Source organism: Colobus angolensis, unplaced genomic scaffold, assembly GCF_000951035.1.
Source record: "Colobus angolensis palliatus isolate OR3802 unplaced genomic scaffold, Cang.pa_1.0 Scaffold3, whole genome shotgun sequence".
Lineage (NCBI taxonomy): Eukaryota > Metazoa > Chordata > Mammalia > Primates > Cercopithecidae > Colobus > Colobus angolensis.
The window spans coordinates 15,424,879-15,450,036 of NW_012116265.1; the positions used below are offsets into that span (position 1 = coordinate 15,424,879).

At 39.9% G+C, this 25,158-nt stretch overlaps 1 protein-coding gene across 1 annotated transcript in view; it reads right to left on the reverse strand.

Annotated features, from left to right (window-relative positions):
- NRXN3 (neurexin 3) overlaps positions 1–25,158 on the reverse strand; it is a 1,638,519-nt gene that overhangs the window by 1,563,754 nt on the left and 49,607 nt on the right. The window contains exon 3 of the mRNA XM_011949472.1: positions 18,931–18,960. Coding sequence (XP_011804862.1) covers positions 18,931–18,960 — 30 coding nt within the window. The remainder of the gene's footprint in view (positions 1–18,930; positions 18,961–25,158) is intronic.

Here is a 25,158-nt window from a genome sequence, read left to right on the forward strand (position 1 = left end):
CACAAAGCAAATCATCCTGGGAGTGGCCATCAGCCATCTTAAAATCACACGGGTGGGAGGTGCCAAAAATGAAGCCAACACCAAGAAAGTCAAGCCAAAAAAATGGGGAAGACAGACACTAGGTCTTGGTCATATCATTTGAGTTACTGGGCTTTTTTAGAAACCGAGCCCATAAATTCCCTTTGTTGTTTAAGGCAGTTGCGTTGAAAGTTCTGTTCTTTGCAGCTGAAAGCATTCTAACTGATATATCAAGTAAATAAATCATTCTCTGCTGGGAAGAAAGAGAATGTCTCACCAAAATTCTCTTGGCCTGGGCATATATATTAGACCCTCCCAGCTCCCTTCTCCTCCAAAAATAAATTGTCAGACCAAAGGAAACAAACAAACAAACAAACACCGTTCAGATAAAGAGACAGGTGAAGCAAGTTAAGAAAAGTAGCTGCCCCTCCCTTCCTTCATCTCCAGCTCCCTGAAACAGTAACCCCAAAGCATCTTATTACAGATCTTTAATTCCTCTCTCTTTTGTTTGGAATTTCTTCCTTTACTCCTTCTAGGGATTTAAATATCAGAAGCAAATTGTCCACCCTACCCCCACAGCTGTCTGCCACCCCCACCCCCAACTCTACACTTCCTCCTGTCACCATATTTAAAGTGGGGGCAGGGAGCCTTTATTCTAAACCCAGTGCAATTCTCTCAGCTCTTTCCTAATCCCTCCACCTGTGAGATAATTGCTGGCATTTAGGGGAAAAAAACTCAATAGTAATCACAGACTTGCTCACAAAGACACAAAAAGAGGCAGATAAAATAGCAGAAAGAAAAAAATCACAAGCCCAGAATTATCCACACTCTGACATCCATTCCAAGAGTACAATGGGCCAACCTCTTGCTACAAGAGAAAAAAAGCACAGCTTTACAGGAAGGGGCTTCATTTCAGAATATCATGGAGGTAATGGTTCCTATGCATACAAGAGATTAAGATACATCTACAAACTGAAAGGAGTTGCCATCAATTAACTGTTCACAAGTCAGTCACAAAAAATAAGCAGGCCTATCAAACATGTACTCCTATTATTGTCTTAATGCAACAAGAAAATTATCTTAATCAAAAGTGTCCCTTTTTAGATGATAAAGAGGAAAAAAAATACTGAGATATTTTTATCCAGTGATCACAATAAACAAAATCCTATTGAATCAGGCATTTGGCCCCACTCCATCAACGCAAGCTAAGATCCCAATCACTTTTGGGTTATGGATGCAAGATAGAGGTTACATCCCTTAAAACAAGAACTACAACAAAAATCTATGTATAACAAATAGGTTTGGTATACATAAATGCAAATGGTTTTAAATATTTAAAATACAACAAAATACTTTTACTAAAGTCTTATACACTTCCTTTCCATTCATTTTATTCCTTGAAATTTGCTATAACAGAGTGTGTCTCAAATTTACCTGATCATAGAATAATTTAGAGCTGTAGGTCCTACAGTTCTGAGGCAGGAACTAGAGTCTGTAGTTTCACAAGTTCCCTGGGTGATTCTCATGAATTTGAGAAACAATAATGTAACTCTGAAGAGTTTTGTTTAATACAAAACACACATACAGGCTGAGCACAGTGGCTCATGCCTGTAATCCCAGCACTTTGGGAGACTGAGGTGGGCGGATCAACTTAGGTCAAGAGTTCAAGACCAGCCTGGCCAACGGGTTCTCTACTAAAAATACAAAAATTAGCTGGGCGTGGTGGTAAGCACCTGTAATCACAGCTACTCAGGAGGCTGAGGCAGAAGAATTTCTTGAACCCGAGAGGCCAAGGTTGCAGTGAGCTAAGATCACGCCACTGCACTCCAGCCTGGGCGACAGAGCAAGACTCTGTCTTAAAAAAAAAAAAAAAAGAAAGAAAGAAAAGAAAAATGCACAAAATACACATACATGTGTGTTACAGAAAAAGGAATGGGAAGTGATTCTCTATCTCATAGAAACCATATTTGCCTTTGTTCAAATGAAGGTGAGCTGAAGAAAGCTAATAGGCATGACACAAGATCAGAACACAGAAGAACAGAACACAACTCATCCACTGGGGCAGAGGCTGTCACTGTAGTCACCAGGCCCCTTACCCTGTTCTCCTGAGCACAGAGATAAATCGCATTTCCCAACCTCCTTTGCAATTGGATGGGATTATGTGACTGAGTCCTGGCCAATCATAGGTAATGCACACTATGTCCAGGAATGGCCCTTTTGGAAAAATCCTCCAAGCTCACTCTCTCCTCCTCTGCCAGTAGACTGCAAAGAAGGACAAGGCTCCAGAAAATGACAAAGCTACAGGACGGAAGGTGTCTTGGTGCCTGAATGACTGTGTGGAGTAGAGATCCGCCACTTCACCACCCACCAATCCGTACTGCAACCTGGAATGTGAGAAAACTTGGTTAGTATTAAGCCACTGCGATTTGGGAACTGTCATAGCAGTTAGGCTGTCCTCACTAATATACATTGCTACTTCCCTGTTTTTCCTCGCCATTTTCAACCCACTCTTCTGGATTTTAGGATGAAGTAAACACAGACTAACAGAGAAACAAGCCAAAAGTCGCTACCACTGCAATGCCAACACGCTATCTCAACACTATAGGAAACAAACTACTTGCACCCAGAAAAGGTCTTTCATATTTTAAGTGGCATTTGGTAAAGACAAAGCCCAAGACAACAGAAAAAAAAAGAAATGAATTGCCTTTGGAATTCATTACACAGGAGTTTTCCTCCTACTCTATTGTGAGCTGCTCAAGAACAAAGACTGATTTTCACCCATTTTGTGTATCTCTTGTGCTCAATACTTGTTAAATTCAATTACACTTTATTGTTACTGTCCAGAGGGAAGGGAATATATTTATTAAAACCATAATGAGAGCTAGACATCTTTTTAGGCACTTAATATGTGTTAGCTTATATACGCCTCAATTTTACCAAAAGTAAAATAATGTATTATTTGTAATACATCATATGTAATATTATTTATGTGAATTAAAAATATATTAGAATAATGTATTAGCAACCCCATTTTACAGAAGAGAAAACAGGTTCAGTGAATTTAATTGAAATGATGGTATCGCATGTAGTGTCAGCTCAGGCTTTTGGGGTCAGACAAAACTCAGTTTATCTTGGTTCTGCCGCTAGCTCTGTAACCAGCTTTGTAACCTTGGGCCTCTATTTTTTTTGCCTGTGAAAATGCGGATAACGCCATGTAATTATTCAGAAATTTATTTAAACTGATAGGAGAAATAAAGTTTTTTTTAAAAAAACTTTTCTTTAAAGAAAGGCAGAGGTAAAAGTAGGGAAACTTGAGGATTATTTCAGATAAGCTAAACCATTTCTAAGAAAGAAGTAGTGCTGGTTCTCCAAAACAAACTGTCAAGCAAGAAACAACAGAAGAGCCAGTAAACGGGAATGCAGCCACTCATCTCCAGGGAGAACAGACATGTCTCTGCCCACTAAACAGATGAAACAAGCAAAAAAGTGCACCAAAGTCTTCCAACTGTTAGGATGGCCAGAAAGGGCATAAGGGATGCAAGAGAGAAAGTAAGCCTGTGAATCCTTAAATGTATTTTTTTCCTATAATTTTTGGAGGGAAGCCGGCTAAAAACAGGAAGATATCTGGAATGTTGACAAAAGTCAATATTCTCCACAAATTACTCTGACCTTGCCTAGGCAGTGACCTTCACACCACCACTGGTTTAATGGCATTTATTTCTACAGTAGCTGATTTCACTATTAAACAGAGATGCAGCGCACAGGATAATAGAACTAAATCACTCTTGTAAATATTTAATATCATTGCCTTTCTTTTTTCCTTTTAACAAATCACTATCAAAGGCTGAGCACACAGTAGAAAACACACTTATTTATTCTATCCTGGAAAAAAAGCTTAGTGCTCATGCATTTTGTCTATCTAGTTCTCCAAATGACTTTGACACTTGAGAGCCCTTGTGATCAAAACAGTCTGAAGGGAGGCAATTTTGCAACAATTTAAGAACTGATTTCCTGCACCCATCAACATCCCCCAAGACTGCCTCACGGACGGGCACTAAACTTAACCCATCAGATGCATGGTAGAACCCTGATAAAATTGTTTTTTAGAAAGAAAACCCAGAAATGATACTGGCTTAAAGATAAATACACTCTCATTTGGAAAAAAAAAAAAGTTTCTTTTTAGTTGAAAAAATTACAAATAAAATGACAACCACTTTTAAAGGAATAAAGGAAGTGCAAACAACTATTAAGCAACAGTTTGGAAATCAGTCCCTAGTGAATATCATCACAGCTCATCTTTATTGCACTCAACATGCATCCACACTGTTATAGTCAACATGGGACAGCAAGAAAGAAAAAGTTATGGGTATAAAAGCTTTTAAAAAGTCAACTGGTGTCACCATCTTACTTCAGCCAAGACAAAGCCATCAACAAAGCAAGTACGTAAGTGGTACAAAGCATCATAAAATACTTAAATTCAAAGCAGCTTACTGACAACTTTGAAAGCTGGAGTCGCATCGGTTCCCAGGAAGACAAGTAATTTAAGAGATAACCTTTTTTAGAAAGTTTGCACACTGAAACTTCCAGAATCTTCCTTATATGGCATTATCAACAATGATCTCAGCAGCCTATGAATGATCTATAACAAATACCATCAACAGTGAAGATGGGCAGGACTTAGAGGCAACTTGGTGGGAGGAGAAAGAAAACAACATCTAAAGTCAGAAAGTCTGGTCTAAGCCCCGATTGTGCTACAAATTTTCCGTGCAGTGACAAACACATCACTCATGCCCTCTCAGCATGTTCTGTCATCCACAAAATCACTGTGGAATGAACTAAAGGAATTCGAAGTCCCCTTCGAGCTCCGAAATTATATGCTTCTAAGATTTGAGGAAGCAAATCAGCATTTTTTAAAAGTAACTCAACCAAATGTCTTTGTTTTCTTCTCGGCTCATATAGTTCCATCAAGTAATATAAGGAATCCTATAGCTCTTTGTGTGCACAAAAAAAGCAGACATATCTATCAAAAACCTAAGAACGAACAGGTTTTATGAGGATTACTATTTTTAGTGTGGGAGGCTCATAAGCAGAAGTGTCCAATCTTTTGACTTTCCTTGGCTACATTGGAAGAGGAAGAATTGACTTGGGTCACACATGAAATACACTAACACTAATGATAGCTGATGAGCTTAAAAAATGCAAACAATCTCATAATGTTTTAAGAAAGTGTAAGAATTTGTGTTGAATTGCATTCAAAGCCATCCTGGGCCGTGTGCAGCCTGCAGACCAGGGGTTGGACGAACTTGTTCTAAAGGAAGAGACTAATGATTCCCTCTTGCAATGGAGGTACACAAAGACCCTCTCTTCTGAAAACATAATGGGATCTCAGGAAGGCTTGGGGCTGGCCCTGTTGCAGAACTCTGCTAAGAAGTTACTTAACTCATCAAGTATTTACTAAGTTGTTTCTACAATGGGGCAGGCACTGTTACAGGCACTGGATATACCAAGACACACAAAATCAGATACTGCCTCTGATTTTATGGTGCTTGTATTCTCATGAACTGCTTATTATTTAACATTGTGTAGTACTATTTTAATTTGCACAGCACTTTCACCTGCATTGTATCAATTATTAGCCAGAACAAACCTACCAAGTAGGCATTTTACAGGTAAAAACACAGATGGTCAAAAAGATTGAATAATACGTTCAAAGTTCCCAGACTTAATGAGTGATGCTGATATTGACAAGATATATTTATGATAATTAAGGTTTGTTGTTAATGTTTAAGATAACTAAACTAATGCTTTTGTATGTTAGCTAAGCTCTACCATAAGCCTTTAATATTATTGTCTCAATAGGTCCTCTCAGCAGCCTTATGAAGTATGTAGTATTCTTGCCCCGTTTTGCTTATTAGGATAATGAAGCTTAACAAGGTTGTATAGCTTGTGAGGGTCAAACACTACCATCAGTACTCTAACCCACCATATTTTATTCCCCAGCATTCTGAATTAGGTCTTCACATATATCTCACTGTTATATTTCTTCCATAATGCTGACCCTAGGTTAGAATTATTCACACCTGGAGATCTAGTATTCCAGGTTCAGTTGTCACACGGCTCAATTAGTTTAGAACTGCGGAACCTCACTCATAACAATTTGGGCCAAGGCATTTGTAAAGACTCATTATTGGTCACTTGGGGAAACAAGGGAGTGTATGCCTGGCTCAGCAAACTACATCTCCAAGACCAGATAAATAGCTCCAGGCAAATGGTGTACTACAGATGGATCAATGGCTGCCACTTCATACTGAACAGACAGCACATAAATAGGACAAAATCCTCAGCTGTGCACTGAGACAGCCCACAAAATCCTTAGCTGAGCCAATGACTTCTAAACAAGTAATTCCTACCAGAAAGCAATTCCTTCACCTACATGTTCACTGTCTGGAAAAAAAAAAAGTCATTCATAACCAGACTCTCAGGATGAATGACATTAGACAGACAGTAGAGAAACAACCATGATCACTGTTGACCTGCTCCAAATTTGAAAGCAAATAAGACTAAAGTTCCTAGTAGTTTTCTCATGTTGTGCTGAGATCAGCTCTTCCTAGCGTTAAGCAGCCATTCTCAGAAGTATTGTTTACACACACTATATGGATATCTGTTTAAGTACTCAGGTAATACAAACTAGAAGTGTTCTAACCAGACTAGTACCTTTAAAACTGCAGTTGTTTTAACATCTGTGGTGTGTCTTTTACCAGGAAGCAGTAATTTCCCTATTTAAATGAACCCTTCCAGAAAAACTATTCCCAACCAAAACAGAAAATGTAGTTAAAAGGATTCTTGAGTTAAGCCAAGCCAAAAGCTTCTTCAAATTTTACAGTCATTAAGCCTTATAATATTAGTTTTGGTAGCTACTTTAAAATTACTGTCCAAAGTTTTTTTAACTGAACACTAACTAGTTCTAATTCTAGCTATTTTCATCCAAAATGAAAATCATAGAAAAGGGTTTCATGTCAAATAAATTTTGGTAACTTTGAAATGTACATTTTCCTTCTCAGAGGTTTGTAATTTGCCTTGTCAAAACAAAGGCTCTGAGAAGTCCCGCAGTCAATAAACCTGCTTAATTTAAAACTATGTTTTCAGAACTTACTTTTTCCAGTTTTTTTCCTTGAAACATTATTAGCATTTCTAAACATTGAGTACACATGGACACCAAGAAGGTAACAAGACACCAGGAACTACTTGAGGGTGGAGGATGGAGGGTAGGAGGAGGAAGAGGATGGAAAAACTACCTATCGGGTACAATACTTATTACCTGGGTGATAAAATAATCTAGATACCAAACCCCTATGGTACACAATTTACTATATAACCAATCTGCACATATACCCCCAAACCTAAAGAAAAAGTTAAAAAAATAAACATTATTAGCATTTCTCAAAATTTTTTTGGAAGATGACAATCTGGCTGAACGTGCTATGTAATACCAGGTTCTACAAGATGACAAAACTTCCTCAAATTCACCCAGATTTCTATTTTTCCTTGGGCCTATTTTGAAACCATATAATGCATTGTTTTTAAAGAAACAGAACATTTAAAACTTCCCTAGTTAATACACAAATAGGTTTAATAAGTCTAGGTTTAATAAGCAAGAGGCTAATATTTGATTGAGTTTCACAGTCCTTTCATCAACTTCATAGCACACAAGTCATTATAGGTAAAATATTGGGCCACAAAACTCATATTATCAAGTTCAGGTTCAGAGATATCACTAATAATAGAAGAGTGTGTTGTTCAATGCATATTTGCCATTTAGCAATTATTACCAGCAACAAGGAACAACGGATTATAGTAACAAAATTATTTCAAATATTTCAAGAAAATGGATTGAGAGACTTTTCTATATTTCTTTATTGTTTGAAAGACTTTTATTTGGAGAGAAGTATAATAGACACACACAAACACACACACACAGTAGTATTTGAGGTTTGAGATTTATTTTTGTATAGTATCAAGCCAATGTACTGACTCTCGTTTCAGTAACAGATCTGCAGGCATTTGCGATGCATAGTCCTTAGCTTATCTTTAAGTAAATATTTTGATTGTCAGGCAGCTCATTGCAAATAAGGTTCTTTTCGAAACTCAGATCTGATGCATCCAAGCCCACTTGCACATCATTCATTTAATAACCTGTGTCTGTGCTAAAATATAAAATCATCCTAAGGAAGTCAAAGTACAGAGAAAAGCAGGCTTTGCAGGGGTTTCATTTAAAAGGGCTGCAGAGCATGGGGGAACCAGTTCTCTTTCAGTTCTATGGTCTTTACTATGCTACATTACCATAAAGCTTAGGAAATGAGCTATTACACACCATCATCCCTCCTAACCGCTATCGCAGAAAATCACACACTCACAGAACAGCATTAATTGTCAGAATTAGCAACCATTTAAAAGGCAGCTGTTCTTTCACTCTTAAATAGGCTCCAAATTTCAGTTTTCTCCCTGCATTGGCCACTCCATCTATTGCTCTTACACACGCACACACATGCATGCACACGCACACAACGGCTCTTCAAACAAATTTTTTAAATTCTCTATATTCATTTAAAAAAAAAAAAGAAAATGTTATTAAGCAACATTTTCATCCCAATACTTGCCATCGTTGTTACAACCGGCTGGAAAGCTTCCAACCTGCACGGAAGCACTTTTCAAAGCTCCAGGTGGAAGGTCTCTGTTTTGTGTGGGTTGGGGGAAAAAAAGAGCAGTATCTCTTTAAGAGTCAACAGTAAATTAACTTGCCCAAAAGACTGAAATAATTAGCAGTTAGTAGCTTATTAAAAGGATGGCAAAGGCCAAGCTGCCATCTGGGATCTCCAGTTTCTTGTGATTGTTATTATGTCAAGATGTGCAAGTTGCATTAGGTTTCATGTCACCGCGCCTGCCCTTGCTTTACATGTAAATTTTAATGAAAGATGCAGCACTTTTACAATCAGATGTCTATCAAAAAGTGTTATTAGTCTGGCTTTTTACAAAGCATATGGTCTTTTCCACCTCTGTTATTCTGCTTACCACTAAATGCCTTAGGAAAAAAAAAGAGAAAAACTCAATAATATCAATTAGATATTCTCTTTGTATAGAGGGAAACCTGTGCTTAAATCAAAAACAGGCCAAAGCTACCTCACAAGAGGACAATATTTTTGCTTCTATTTACACACAGTGAAAAACCACACTGCCTGAGTGTCTCACAAGGTTAATCCTTCTTAAAGAAAGTTAAGCAACCTAGAGCCTGCCTACTGATTATTACACAGATAAACACAATTTTGGATTGAGTGGGGAAAATACATGTATTTATTAAAGATAAACGGCAATTTTTAAAAAAATAAATCAGTCAATAAAGAAAAATGGCAGAAATGGTCCCAAAGGAACCTTATAGTGATGGGCATATTCTATTTCTTGATTTGGATGATATCTACATAGGTATACACAGGTTAAAAAAAAAAACCTTCAAGCTGTATGCTTAAAAGCATGCCTTTTATACACTTGGCACTGTGTATGCTATCCCCAGTAAGCAAATAAATGACAAGCAAATAAAAAATTCCCTATGTGTTCACACACAAAGCACATTTTCTTTTCTGATTCTGATAATGTAAAGCGTGGGTGATCTGACTAAATGATTACCTAACAATTTCCCTTTAAAATAAAAAATTAATTTAAAAACTGCATATATAAAAATACATTAAAAACAGTGCATTTAAGACTTTTTACTTGAAGAGAGGTGTTTGTTACATCTGAAAGCTATTTTCAAACTCCCATTGACTGTGAGCAAGGTGTCAGAGGGCTGGGTCTATGTTTGCTCAGTTTCTACTCAGTACCTAGCATATCGCTGGCTCTCCACCAATATTTGTTGAATGCCAAATAAGCATTACTTTTCTAATATTATAGCAGAGGATCTGCTAAATTCTGATACATGTCACCCTGGAATCTATTATTTTCAGTACACCTACAAATGGCAACTACATATAAAAACACAATATACCAGTATAAGCCTATTAATATGTATTTGCACAAATTGTACCTATACTCAGATATACACTGCCCTACACAACTAAGAAACAGACGACGGCATGTACAAGCCTAAGCACATGGGGAAATGCACTGTGCTTGTTCTCTCATTAAATGTCTTTCCATCAGACTATTCTTTCAAAGTCTTTGCAAATGAGATGTATCTTAAAGACAACACAATTTCAAACATTCTTTGCCTGTAGGTGCTATCAAAGTCAGATTTATGTGTGTATACATATTGATCTACAGTTGAAAATTGTATATCCTCCAAGGTTAACCAACTCAACTGGATAAGCAAAGGATAGATCATTATTCATACCTTAGAGGAGAAAGTGTTTTATGACATATATACACAGACATAAAATCTATAAGTAATCAATAAATCCAAATTGATCATTGAGGAGGAGGAAACAGACATGTTGTTTCAAAATCTGAGAAATAATTTCTTTTATGTATTGTCAATTGGAATTTAATTAAAACATTCTACTGATACATTGTACATTTTATTAATAAATCTTCTGTTCACATCAACACTTTTTTGAATGCTCCAAGAAACATCCATGCAAAAAATGTCTGATGTCCAGTGAAAATTTCTAAACAAGAAAAAAACACACTTTTCATATTTTTCAAGCACCATCTCAAAGACATTCCTGCCAAAAATACAGAGCTGCTAAAATCAAGCAATTTACTTTTTATGTTTAAAATAAATCTATTTTCCCCCACAGACTTTCAAAACATTAGAAGAAGAAAACATACATGGAAAACAGGCTTCTTCAAAAAACAAAGCGATTTTATATTCATTGTCAAGAGGACAAATCAGTGGTGGATGAGAAACAGATGAGACAAGAGATGGAAATGTAATACTGCCCCTATTTTATTATAATTAGATATTTATAGAGCACAGATGAGTTTATTTTCATAATTAGTAGCTGGCATTAGTAAATGAATTTGCATACACAGTTGGCTATCAAGGCAGTAACTTATTTTCAGGGCTCTCGAGTCCCAGCAGGGACAAGACGGGGTTCAACTTTTCAAATCAGCTTTCTTAATGTTATTACCAGTAAAATGCAATCTACATGAAATCATGTTCAAATTCATGTAGCTTGATTATCCCTTTCCAGTATGGCCAGTGTTGATTAGCTCAGCATTAGAAGGCCAGTGATCAAGTCTACATGGGAAAAATACACATAAACAAATCAAAAGGGCCTTCTAAACTCTAAAGGAGTAGGATAGATCTTAGGGTCAACACTATCTAATCCAGTGAATACAAAACTCTGTAGAGCAAAAGGAAAAAGAAACGAAATCCCCCTGCTGCCCCGGCTGCCCTAAAGGTTTAAAAATCAGTTCTTGATCATTGTTGATGTCAGATACCTCTCTCCCAGGTCATTCTCTGCATTCTCCATACCCTCCCCACACTTTCCCACACTACTCTACAAAAGCAAGTTTACCCAACACAGACCAGCCTCTCTGAAGGTAGTGCCAAGGGTAGGAAGGATTCCTGGTAACTGATCACAGCAATGGTCAAACAGAAAATTAATCAAACTACCTCCCACTACTGACATCCAGTAAGAAATTTTGAAGGCATCTTTTTCTCCTCCCTTATTCTCAAACCAAAGGTAAAAAACTTACGGCTCATGCACCAAATCATCTGGCACGCAGGTACACACCTGTATGTGTGTTCATACGTACGTATAGAGGAGAAGATACCTTGAGATGACATTTTTATCATGTCCACTTCTGGCTTTTCTTGAGCATCTGGTGACTGTGCCTGCATCCTTGCGTGGCAGCAATCAGCTGGAGCAGAGTGGAGGCTGCTGCCTTTGATGGCACTTGCGCTTTCCAGTTTGCCATGATTCCCACCATGACCTATTGCTTCTCTTACCCTAGGATGCTATTTATTCCCAGGTCTACTTCATAATACTGGTCAGGACCCTGCTGGCTTTTGGGTCTGTGACCCCTGCCCCAAGTTCAGTTTCAAGGGAAGGTATTTGGTAACCTCATCCAGAATGGGCAATCCCTAAATGGACTAGAAGAAGAGGAAGAAGGCCAAAATATACTCTCAACACTTAAATGGGGGCTTTCAAAACAGCTGACCAAGGCTAGTTGCTGAAGTCCTCTGTGTGAGCCACTTCTAGGTAAGTTCGCGCTTGTTTTTGGCCATGTCCTGCCCAACAGCCTCCTGAACAGAGTGGTTTTTGTTATAGCCTACCCACCCTGCTCAGTTCTGTAGATTTAACTTGACAATTCTTTCCATTATGGATTTACTACTTCATCAATCAGCTTTAAAAGAATGACAACATCTGAGGTATATTCCTTCTTTTCTCTGATAAATGTCTAAGAATAAATTCAAGACCTCTCCCATGTTTATTCTGGTGTAATCTATAAAATTTTCCCTCTGACACTTGCACACAGAGGGCCAGAGAAGGCCTTAGTGAGGAGGGAACTGGAGCCAGAACACGTGGTCTCACTTCATGACCCACTGGGGCTCCTTTGCTCAGTGATTTGGGGTCATGAGGGTTGTGATAAGGAACACATGTTAGTAAGTAGAGTGATTTCATTACTAATGTCAGCATTGAAAATCTAATCCTGTCCATCTCCCCTCCCCCCATATCTAAAATCAGTTGTTTAGTTCAGTTAAACCATTACTTAATTTTGTAAGCATTCATTAAGTACAACTTTGGCACTAGTACGGAGTTTGTGTAGAATGAGTGACAGAGAGAGCAAAGACACAGGTCTTGGTCTTTTGTGAGACAGGTTGTGGGGAGTGGATTGAAACACATGAGTAAATGTGACTCAAGGCAGTTTGGCATAGTTACCTTATAACACAGCACAAAGTCTGGCAGACCTAGGAGCCTTGGATCTTCAAGGATAAGAGGGAGAAGCATGTTCAAGGACATTCAAGAAAGAGAGTAGTAGAGCTTGAGCAAAAGTCCGAAGGCGGGAGAACACAGTGTGGATGCAAGCAGAGTGACTGGGGGACTTTGGGAGATGGGGGAGCTGGCAGGGGTGATGGTGGGTAGAGGGGGTATGCCCACTGAAAATAAAGCAGGGAAGGCATCTTGACAATTATACAACAAGAATCTACCTAAAACTTTGGAACAGATGAGCTACATGACCCGATTTAATTTTAATTTTGCTTTATTTTCACTTTCAGGAAGATAAACAACAGCAGAATAAGAGGATTAGAGATTCTGAGTCCTTTTTGCATGGAACACACTATACTAGACACATCTGGATGTTAACAAATGAATACGTTTGTCTTCAACATATGTGCAATCTAGTAGAGAGGAGTGGTCCAATTCCCAATTAACTTCCATATAAATTGTTAGAGAGGTACATGGAGGAAAAGCCCAACTCTGAATGGAGCATTCAAGGAAAATGTCACATATAAATGAAATATATGTATTTTTCAACAGGCAGAAAAAAGGGGATGAGGGACTGTTAGAAGGTAGAGAAACAGAATAAGCAAAGGTAAGAGATGAGGAAATTTTAGAGAGGTTATTTGGTATTCCACTTGGCTGGAGCAGCAATTTTATAGCTAAACTTAACAGAGGAGCAGGATAAAGGTAAACAGGACCATATAAGGGAAGGCTTTGAAAGTGGGATAACTAATCCTGTACTCCATTTGGTGGGTGGCAGAGTTTAAGCAATTCTCAACCACTGAATAGACTGGAAGAGAATAGAGGCAGAAAGACTAATTAGGAGAGGGCAATAATTGAGTAAGTGCTAACTGGAAACTGATCCAGGGAGCTGACAGTAGAGATGCAAGAGCCTTTCCGGAGGAGAGTCTCAACAAGCTCTCTCTCTATCAATTGCCTGGGAGTAGGGAGGTTCAGGAAGGAGAATGATAGAAAGTAATTCCTAGGTTTCATACCCGGTGATAAGGCGAGTGGGAACTGCATTAACAAATGGGGAGACATCATAAACGGAAGCTGGTTTGTGGGCAGATGATATGAAGGTTGACTTTGAGCCTACTGAAGTGCCTCCCTTAGTGGGGCATTTACACAGATGTATGTTACAGAGAATGCAAGGCGGTAGGCTGGAACTTACGACAGGTCAGTGCAGAGAGGTAGCTAGAAGGCTTAAACATGGAGGTCACCCTTGTATCCGGGAGAGGCAGTGTAGAGTAGGGGTTAGGGGCACAGATTCTGGGTTCGATTCTCACTTAGTAGTCATCAACTTATGTTATCTGACTCTGAGCCTTATTGTTCTTATCCATAAAACAAGAATAATGCCACCACCTACCTCACAGACGAGTTATGAGCGTTAAGCGTGACAAGCCCATTAACCATATAGCACAATGACTGGTACACGACGAGTACTCCGTAAGTGTTAACAGCTTCTAGTAGTGGTAGTAGCAATGACTCAGAGAAAGAAGATACTCATATGCAAAATCTAAAAAACACTCAAAACATCTATTTTATGGGATGTTGTAGGGGATTAGGGAAAGACAAGGAGACTGACTCTAATGTGTTGCCATTGAGAGAAGAGGCAACAGTGCCACATGCATCAGAAAAGTTGAGTCCTAGGCAGACGGGTGGCTGTGCCTCTGAGGTCACCGGTGCCTTCCACTGAGTAGCGTCAGTGGAGAGGTGGAGATACAGCCAGATGTAGCCCTTTAATCATTTATTCCTCTTCCTCTCCCCACTTTTCCACCTACCTCCTTTCAAAAGATACCAACTTAGCAATGGGGTAAGGGTTCCCCATGACAGATTTCTGAGAATGAAGCCACCTGGAATTTGCATAAAAGGAACAGGCAATCAACCAACCCCAAAGTGGAAAGGACTGAACTGCTTCCAAGGCAACCATACATAACTTTTCAAAGACCCAGAAAAGCATAAAACTCAAATAAGAGATAGCCAACTCACAGACGCGTCATTGAATCCATGCTTTCAATAACTTGTCAGCCCCTTCTTTCTTCAACACCCTCATGGTATAAAACACATTTCCTACTTCTGTTACTTGCCAGTCTTTGAAGGAAGAGACAGCACACATACTCATTGAGATAGGGGCTGCAGAGTGAAGGAGGAAGCAGGGAAGACTAGATGCAGACACATATTTATAATTTATCAGTTAACCTCTCCCTTCACTCCTGAACAACTAATCCAATTTGAGCTGGTGAGCCAGGTTCTCTAGGCTTGGGTCTCTGAGAGCTTTGATTAGAAATGGATGCGTTACCCAAAGGTGTGATGCGATGAAAGGCATGTCAGAGTGCTGGCACAAGCTCGCGCACTCAGCCTCTCTCCTTTTCTCTGCCCACCTGGAAAAAGGCTGGCTTTGTAAGTAAAAATCCTACATTACCTCTTTCTCCTCTTCCTCCTGACTGTATAACACAGTTTCATTCCTGTGTTCTTTTACACCCTCCCAGTCCCACCCTTCTGAGCTCATTACCCCAACAGAAAATTCCAAATCCCACATATACAGGAAATATAACACAGGAAAAAAAGATAAATAAATAAATATCCCCCCTCGCAATTCCACATTAAATAAAATTTCAGGCAATTCACCAATACTCTCCCTTTCTCGTCTACCATCCTCCCCCCACCAATGTCATCCCCAAATTCAGTTATTTCAAGTAATAGCAATAATGATGCATAATTTCATACTTCCCCTGTTCCATCAATATATTTACTAGGAGGGGATCTTAGAACACCCTGCATGGAAGTAACATGTATCTTCCCCACACTGCGTAACTACTTTCAGAGTCCCCCATTCCTGCTAGAAAGAGTACAAGATCATGCAGAAGACCCACCCTCAGTTTAGAGGGAGGCAGGCCAATACAGAATCATCCCCAAACACTGAACATGAAGTGCACTGAAGGGAAATGATAGCATTGGCTTTTTATTTTTATTCTTATTTTTCTGTTGTTGTTAAAAGCATTAATTTATAATCTGGACTGTATTCAGAATCGACAATCCTAATTTATAATCTGGACTGCATTCAGAATCGACAATCCTCTTGGATGCATGAATATTTCAAAACGCAGATTGATAGTTATAATGATAAAAGTAAAGTGAGCTCTACCTTTACTTCTACCTACAGAAATGAAGGTCCAAGTAAGTAGAGGAAGCATGGTGTCCACCACGGAGGCGGCGAGAGAGGGCGAGAGAGAGAGAGAGAGAGAGACAGAGAGAGAGCAAGGAGAGTCAAACATCAGCACACTGCAGACACACAAAGAGACATAAAACACACAAAACAAAAACTCCCAACAGTAAAGGCAGTAGCATTGCAACATCCTGAGGAGGCAGCGCAAAACATACAATGTGGAAGTTTAAACAAGCAGTAAACGCTGTGACCAGCAAGGCTGCTCCCTCAGCTTCATGTTCAAGCTCCATCCCATTCATTTCTTCTCAGTCCCACCCTCAGAAACATGCAAAAAGCACTGCACAGCCACATATACGTGAAATGACATGCACTTAATGTAAAAATGATTAGGGAACATCTCAGAGAAGATAGGTTCTCCTGTATTTTCCTAACATTAATATGAGTTATGAGGACCAAGAGTATAATATACACGTATAGGTGGTGTACACACAACATATGTAAATATTTCCACACATATTTATGGGCATCAAAAACAAATTAATAAGATTCAGTGGAAACCAGACAGAAACCTCCTTTTTTCATGTTGAAGGAATAAGGAAAAGGAAAGGGGTAGTGGTGAGAAGAAGAGTATCAGTTTTTTAGGTAATCATCAAATGGGTGAGAACAGATAAGGTGACAGGAAATGAAAAAGAATGAAAGGAAGACGAATGCAGTCAAAGGACCGCCTTAAAAACAGATTAAACTTCAAGTTGCAACTTAAAATATTAGTAGCACCAGTCACCCAGAAGAATTCTGCATCCTTTCTTGAAAACCTCTTGAAAGAGGAATTCACAACATCCATGTCTGTCATTATTTCTTTCTCTCTTTCTAGAAGGTACCAGACTTATTCCCCCAGAGCATGGTTGTATTTGAAGCTCTGTGTTGTGCATAAGGAATATAACATAGGCTGTCCAAATGTTTTTTATACCAGTGTTGGGATTTACCTTTCAAGATATCCATGCTGCATCAGTGCGTCTGCAATAAGCTAAATCAAGATCAAGGAAGTCCCCATCAGCTTATCCCACCTGCCACACTCTGTCCTACGATGCGATGCACTCAGTTCTCCAGGCTACTATAAAGCTTGGAGGACTCCTGAGGGGCACCTGGGAGCATAAGGCTAAAGAATGTAGGAGGGGAAAAAATAATGTAGGAGGAGGTTATTGGGACTCTACGAGTCTACTTTTGCTGGTGTAACTTGTCACCAAAGTTGAGTCATCAAATTCCAGCACTTCATAGAGCTCGGTTCCTCAAAGAGATGTGCTTAACTCTCTCAAGCTACCTGGACACTGCTCGACATTAGGCACATCCCCTACTCATGTCCACCTCATAATCACTTGCTGTTGGCCGTTCCCTCCCTGGCTAAACTGCAAGAACAGAAACTTGATCTCAGCCTCTTCTGGAGCGCCTTCTAATACTAGAGAACTCACCTGATCTCCTCTCCCAGTTCTATTTTTTGACATATGCTCTCTACCAAATCATCTCTTTATTGAAATTGCTGAAGTCCCCACCACTGATCTTGGCTTAGGTCTGGAGGAAGCATTTACATTGGAAAAGTAGGCTTCCTCCTTACCTTGCTTTGTCAGTTCAGGATGCCCTTGACTGCCCACCTCCACAGCTAACTGGATGCCATAAACAAACTTCTTCCAGCCTTGGGCAGTTCCTTGATTTGATGATACTGCCCTTTATGTCAAAAATGTCTGATGGACTCAATGTCAGGGAGCAGGAAAGGGGAAGTCCCACCCTCCTCATGAGATCAAGAAAAACAGGAATATATGGAATTATCCCTCTTTCCCCTTTTCTTTGGTCCTCCGAAAGAGGTACTGAGTCCCATGTATATTTCAACAAGACATAGCCAAGAAAAATTAGAGTTTTTGGTTATAGGGCAAGGCAGGTAGACCAATCTTGCAATCATCCCAAGGCTCAGAAGAAACACAATAGCAGCAATTGAACTGTGAAGGAAAAGACAATTTTAAGTAGGCTCAGCTCTCAACTCCTGATTTAGGCTGATAATGTGGGAAATTTTTATTTAGGAGAAAAAGGCTTCATTCACAGCCCACCCTGTGCTTAGCTGAGCTGAATTTCCTGCACAGTTCATTCCTTGCATATTTGAATATTTTAGGTTGCAGATGCTGAATTTACAGATCTTTATATGCAGTTTTCTTCAGGGTGTATAATGAGTTAGAATTCTGCCATGAGGACATTAACATGTTCTTTAGGTGGTTTTTGCTTTTATATAAAACTGAAAACAGTCAAACCCCCAAGGGCTTCCTTTGACCATGGAGAGCAGATCATTATGGGCAGTGGAATGGAGGGGAAGACAAAAAGCAAACCGTTCCTCACAGGGAAATTCAGGGAGGAGCCCAGCTCCTCTCCCCCATCCTGGAGCCCCGGCATGGGGCCTAGGGAGGAGCAGGAGGAAGTTAACCGCTTGGTTGCTCTGAAATTAGCTTCATTCACCCTCATTATCGACACCGTCATGCCTGGTTTCATGCTTCCCTCTTGGATGCAGCCCAGCAGGGCCAGCGCCCAAAATGACAAATGGTGGTGGAGAATGGAGAAGCCAAGGGGACAATGGAGATGGGAAACCACGATGCATCAAGGAAGGTGCCCCCACCCCCACTGCGGAGGTCCTGCAGCCAGCCTGGCCCAATGCGGGAAGGACAGGCAGCGAATGGCCTGCCAGTAACGATGAGGCTCTGTGACCAGCCAGAGGCAGGGAGGCAAGCGGTTCAGGCAGCTGCAGGACCACAAGCACAAAGCACCTACCTTGTTCACTCATCATGAGGTGGGAGAGGCCTGAGGAAGAGAAAAAGGGAGAAAGGGAAGAGGAGCAGGGAAGGGTAAGGAAAAAAAGAAAGAAGACAAAGTTAAAATCTCAAAAGCAATACAATCTTAATTCTTGAATGGAAAAAGGAGTGGCAAGGGCCACGTGCTTGCTCATACGTCACAGACCCCACATGCACATATCCTGGGACATGCAACAAGCATGGACACCCCAGCCTTCCTGCTGCTGGGCAGAAAGCCTGGCTTTCTAGCTTACAGTCTTGTGTTTGCGGAACTGCTCTGGGCCTAATCTCGAGAACTTTCCTTTTACCATTGTTCTGTGCAATAAGTAGGATTTGTGATAGATCTGTTAAAGATTAAGTCCCTCGGGAAGTAGACTTAAGACGGCAGGTAAAGTTGGTTTCTTTCTTTTAAATTACTTATAATAGTAATACACGGTCACTGTAGAAACTTGGGAAAAATCATCAGAATAAAAATAAAAATATCAGTTGCAATCCCACCTTCCAGAGACTACCATCCAATTTTTTTTCCTCTAGATAGTCTTTTCTACAAAAATTGAATCATATGGAACGTACCAAATAAGTTCCTGCTTGCAAGAGTTACTCAACCTGGAACTGTTTCTATCACTGTCATGTTAGCCCAGGGACAATGACACCACTTCTTCCACTTCTCCCCTACCATCTTTCCTGGAAAGGCCTCCACACTTGATCAGGGAGGACTAGCCCAACACTGAATGGTTATAAAAGCTATGTAAATTCCAAGTAAATAGATAAGAGAACCTCTGGTTATATTATTATGGAAGGCAAACAGGGATATTAAGAGTTCCTTGGTTCAGGAAAGCACAAGCCTTGATAAATCTATTAAAAAGAAAAGATTTTCAACCAGGAACCAACTGTACCAATTATCTGCTCTTGTATTGGTTCTGTTATTACTGGAGATATTTGACAATATCCAAATCACTCCAGAGAACCTTTACTCTGAGCAAAATTCAGGGATATAGGGGATTAATAAAGAAAAAAAAAACTCTAAAGTATGGAAATCTCTAAATGTTTTTGGAGATTACTAGAGATTTAGAAAAGTAATCAGAGACAAAATATAGGTCAAGCAACCGACTTTTAAAAGATCAATGATATATTAAATACACAGATACGCATGCCACAAATGTCATGGGGTCTGTTTTTTAAACAAATTTCATTAAACTATAATAATATTTTAAATATTATTATACAATTTTAGTATTTGTTGCTCTAGGACCAGAATAAATATTCATGGAAGAATGAAATCATGACAAAACAAGTCATTCTCATGATTTGTTTTGTTCAAAAAATTCATTTTGTGCCTTTGTGGGGGAAGGGTATAGTAAGAAGACAGGAGAAAAGGCCCTAGACTTGATTAAGAGAAACTTCCATAGAAATACCTGTTCTTAAAATGTCTGCTGGAGTATGTGGCAAGGGAAACAGGGACAGAACAGGTGAATGAATTCAGAAGGTGACCCTCACAAGAGTGGCTCAAACCTGTAATCCTAGCACTTTGGGAGACCAAGGCAGGAGAATGGCTTGAGTCCAGGAGTTCGAAACCAGCCTGGGCAACATAGTGAAACCCCGTCTCTACAAAATAAAAATTAAAAACTTAGCTGGGGTGGTGGTGTATACCTGTAGTCCCAGCTACTTGGGTGGGCACTGAGGTGGGAGGATCGCTTGAGCCAAGAAGTTTGAGGCTACATTGAGCTGTGATCGCACCACTGCACTCCAGCCTGGGTGACAGAGCAAGACCTTGTCTCAAAAAAAAAAAAAAAAAAAAAAAAAAAAAAAAAACAAGGATAAGGAAGATCTGAAGAGCTACCTAAGAGTCAAATACAGAGTTAAAAAGGGCAAACATTTTACTCCTGAGATTAAAGACGTTTGGCAGCTGCAGGAAGAAGTGAGTAGGAAAGAGATGGAAGAGTCTTTATTTGACCCATGTTAATATTTTTTAAATTTACCAAATAAAGAGTGAACAGGACATTTGGTAGTAAGAGGGGATTCAAGCCTCGTAAAAACCCCTACAGTTGCACCTTATCTTGTGCTTCCCAAAAAGTGTATTTCACTGATGATCTATATTGGCCACCTGGAGATGATTATTTAAAAACAAAGATCCTGGGCTTCACCCAAGACCTGATGAATCAGAATTTTGGGAAGGAATGGAGGCCAGATCTGAATTTTAAACGAATTGCCCAAGTGATTCCCATGCTTACTGGAACTTGAGAGCCACCCCTTTAGACTGGCCTATAAATCACATTTTGGTCAATTAAATTGTATAATAAATGCACTAAGGGGAATTGGATATTTAATAGAAACCCGCAGTGGACCCTTTCATAAAGGGAAGAATCCTTTTAAAATGCAAATAACTCACCACCTGCGTTTTAAAAATTCAAATATGTACTTATCAGGTTTTATTAAACTACATATGTAGTTACAGTATTACCACTCAAATAAAATGTTCATATTCGACTTATAAAACCCTTAAATAGAAATACTAGGCCAGAAAATGAGATATGCGATCCTGATGCCAAAACTTTGTTTTTATAGCCAATAAAGCAAAATGGATATGAATCAGTGTGACAGGAAACAGGATTGGGGGGAAAAACCATGTAACTGTAATATGATTTGCTTTATTTTGCTTTTTGAGAAAAGAATTTTCTTCCACTTTCAAGGGCTTTTACAAAATCAGTACATTTTCTTGCACAAATCTGTCCTCAGAGCTTGCAGAGTTAAAAACTAGAAACCAAGAATTCCATCATGCCCAGGTCTATTTTGAAATTCTGCTTCTCCGCCTTCTACCTCAAACACTCCTACTTGCTGCTAAAAATCTCAAGCCCCTCAACAGTGAATGGAAGTACCAACAACCAATTATCCAAACAATTCATGTATCTACCACATGCATAGACTAGTGGGGATACAAGTAAGTGTGGGATATCATTCCTGACCTCTACAGTTCAGTCTAGCTGGGAAGGTATGCATGTGCCTATATTTACACACACACACATTTGACATATATACTGATACCTGACAGTGATGCATGGGGGATCAAGGACTTCAGAGCCAGATTTGATTTCCATCTGTGCTACTTTCTAACTTGTGATGCTAGGAAAGTTGTTAAACATTTCTTTGCCTTGATTTTCCTATCATAAAATTTGACTAATGATAATGCCTACCTCAAAAGTTATTTTGAGGATTAATATATATAAATTTGTACCTACACATAGGAGCTTTTTCTTTTCTTTTCTTTTTTTTGAGACGGAGTCTCACTCTGTTGCCCAGGCTAAAGTGCAATGGTGCAATCTCGGCTCACTGCAACCTCTGCCTCCCAGATTCAAGTGATTCTCCTGCCTCAACCTTCTGAGTAGCTAGGATTACAGGTGTGTGCCACCATGCCTGGCTAAATTTTGTATTTTTAGTAGAGATGGGGTTTCAACATGTTGGCCAGGCTGGTCTCGAACTCCTGACCTCAGGTGATCTGCCTGGCACAGCCTCCCAAAGTGCTGGGATTACAGGCATGAGCCACCATGCCCAGCCTGACAAGAGCTTTATAACAGTTGTTGATGTTATTTTTATTATGCTATGAAAATTCACTGACATGTAAGGCAACACTTATTATAGTACCTGACAGACAATAGGTGTTCAGTGTGTGTTTGATGATTGAATGAGGAGTGAATGGATAACTGCTAAGTGTCAAATGATTAATTCAGACAACAAGACCAGTAGGGACTGTAAAGAGAGTCCCGGGTGCTCAGAAAAGGTTTCTGGAGGACAGAGGAATTTTTAACGGTCTTAGAAAATGGTTTAGGGTTTAGATGGAGGACATTCCAGGGCAGCATGAACTCCCAGGATCACAACGTGCATTGGTAAGGACTTTTCTGTTCAGTTTTTCAGAAGCAACCAGGACACTGCCAGGCACATAGTTGGGACATAATAGGATGCTATACAAATAAAGGAATGAATACATGTGCATAGTTCATATAAGGAAAAAGTGAAAGACGACCCTAAGAATCCGAATATGGAGGTCTTAGGTTTCAAGGCTAAGCAAAGTAGACTTGATCTTGTCCCTGATGGGAGACATCGAGGGTTTGTGAACAAAAGAAAAACCCAAGGAAGATGATATCGAAGAAGATTATTTTTGCAATACTGTGGACGAGATGGATTAGAGGGAAGGAGACGGAGGCACAGAGATCAGTTACAGGGGAAGGGCCTAAATTAGTATCATGACAGTGGGAAAGAAAAAGAAAAAGAGGACTGAACAGGCTTTGGTGATGGATGAGATGCTTTAGGAGGGGTGGATGGGAGACTGGGGAAAACAGTAACAGAAATAGGAAGGTGGGATGGAGTAGGGGGATGGATTCAAGGTGGTGTGGATAATGAGTTCTGCTTGACGCATAAAGAGCTGAAAGGAGGAATCAGTCAAGCAAAAGATCCAGTGTGCCCTTAACAATGTAAGACTACAGTCTGAGAGAGTCAGGACAAATATTAATATAAGGGCTTCTCACAACTCCTTCATGGACGAGAGGGTCAGCACCTGTGTCAGTGAATGACACCCCAAAGGAAAGGGGGTTGGAGCCCTGAGTCTTAACCTGGGAGGAGTGGGGAGATATTAAGATATCCTGGAGGTTCTTTCTTTCCAAGTATATTCAACATTAAGATATAAATGTTGAAATAATTTTACATTCAAAAAAAAAGAAAAAGGAACTATATGGTTTTCCAACATAAATTATAGAAAATAATGCTCAAAAAATCTTAACCGAGGTGGGTATAATTAGCAAGAAAGGAAACAGAGTCTATGCTAGGTATGCATTCTGTATGTTGTTCATGAGGAAGAGGTAAAAATGAAGATGGGGCCGGGCGCGGTGGCTCAAGCCTGTAATCCCAGCACTTTGGGAGGCCGAGACGGGCGGATCACGAGGTCAGGAAATCGAGACCGTCCTGGCTAACACGGTGAAACCCCGTCTCTACTAAAAAAATACAAAAAACTAGCCGGGCGAGGTGGCGGGCGCCTGTAGTCCCAGCTACTTGGGAGGCTGAGGCAGGAGAATGGCGTAAACCCGGGAGGCGGAGCCTGCAGTGAGCTGAGATCCAGCCACGGCACTCCAGGCCGGGCGACAGAGCGAGACTCCGTCTCAAAAAAAAAAAAAAAAAAAAAATGAAGATGGACCTTCTAGTTGATCTCAGAAACAGGGGGTCAAAATGCATGCCCATCGGCAGCAATCTCCCAGGCCACACTGCCAGCCCTAGGACCAGCACCCTGGCTGAGTTTGGAGTTTGGCATTTATTCTGGGCTTGATATTCCAGGGCTGCCAAAAGAAAAGGCACAGGCTAAAACGGGGTCTCATGGAAGCCGAGAGGACCACACCTTTCCAAAAGAGTCTCACCATCGGCTCTGGCCTTGAACAGATCTTCAACTATGACTCAAAATCCAGCACCATTAAAGTTCACCTAAGGATGAACAGGAGATGGGCTGTGATAACCCTTTGATAGGCAGGAAATTAAGAATTGCCAATGTCAAATTCTTGTGGAACTATAACTCCTTTAAAAAAAATAATTACAGAAATACAAGAAAGCAACGGAAATGTCTCCCGTTTGATGTCACACCTTGAAAAAGTGCTACTCCAGCTGGATCCTAATAGGATGTCTGATACTTTTGACCCTTCCGCCTCCCTCTTTCTAGTCCTATTAATATAGTCCACCCTTCTTGTGCCTGCCTATCTGTGGCACACAGGTTCTCAGGGTACATAGAGGAATAAGAGGAGAAAAAGATCACCAGGAGATAAGACATACAAAGTTGAAACTGCCTTAGAATAGACTGCAAATCATATGTAAATTATATGCAAAGTACACGTAAGGCCCTCTAAACTATGTTACACCCTTTGGGAAAATCCCCATGGAGATAGCTATAGCTGCTTTTTCAGCTCGGGAAAATGGAAATGGCTATGAAAGCAAAGTCATTTGTAAGCGGCTGTGGCCATCATGAAGCCTGTCATGAGAATGACTAATACAGAGAATAGAAACCATTTACTGAAACAGGCAAGAGGAAGATGTAATGTTCAGGAACCAGGCCAGAAGTTGAAGGCCTCCATCATTTAAGCTAATATTGTCTCCCCCTTAAATCTATAATATCCCACCCACCTCAGATGGTTTTCAAATCCATCCTTCTTTCCTTCACCCCGGCCTTGTAATTGGC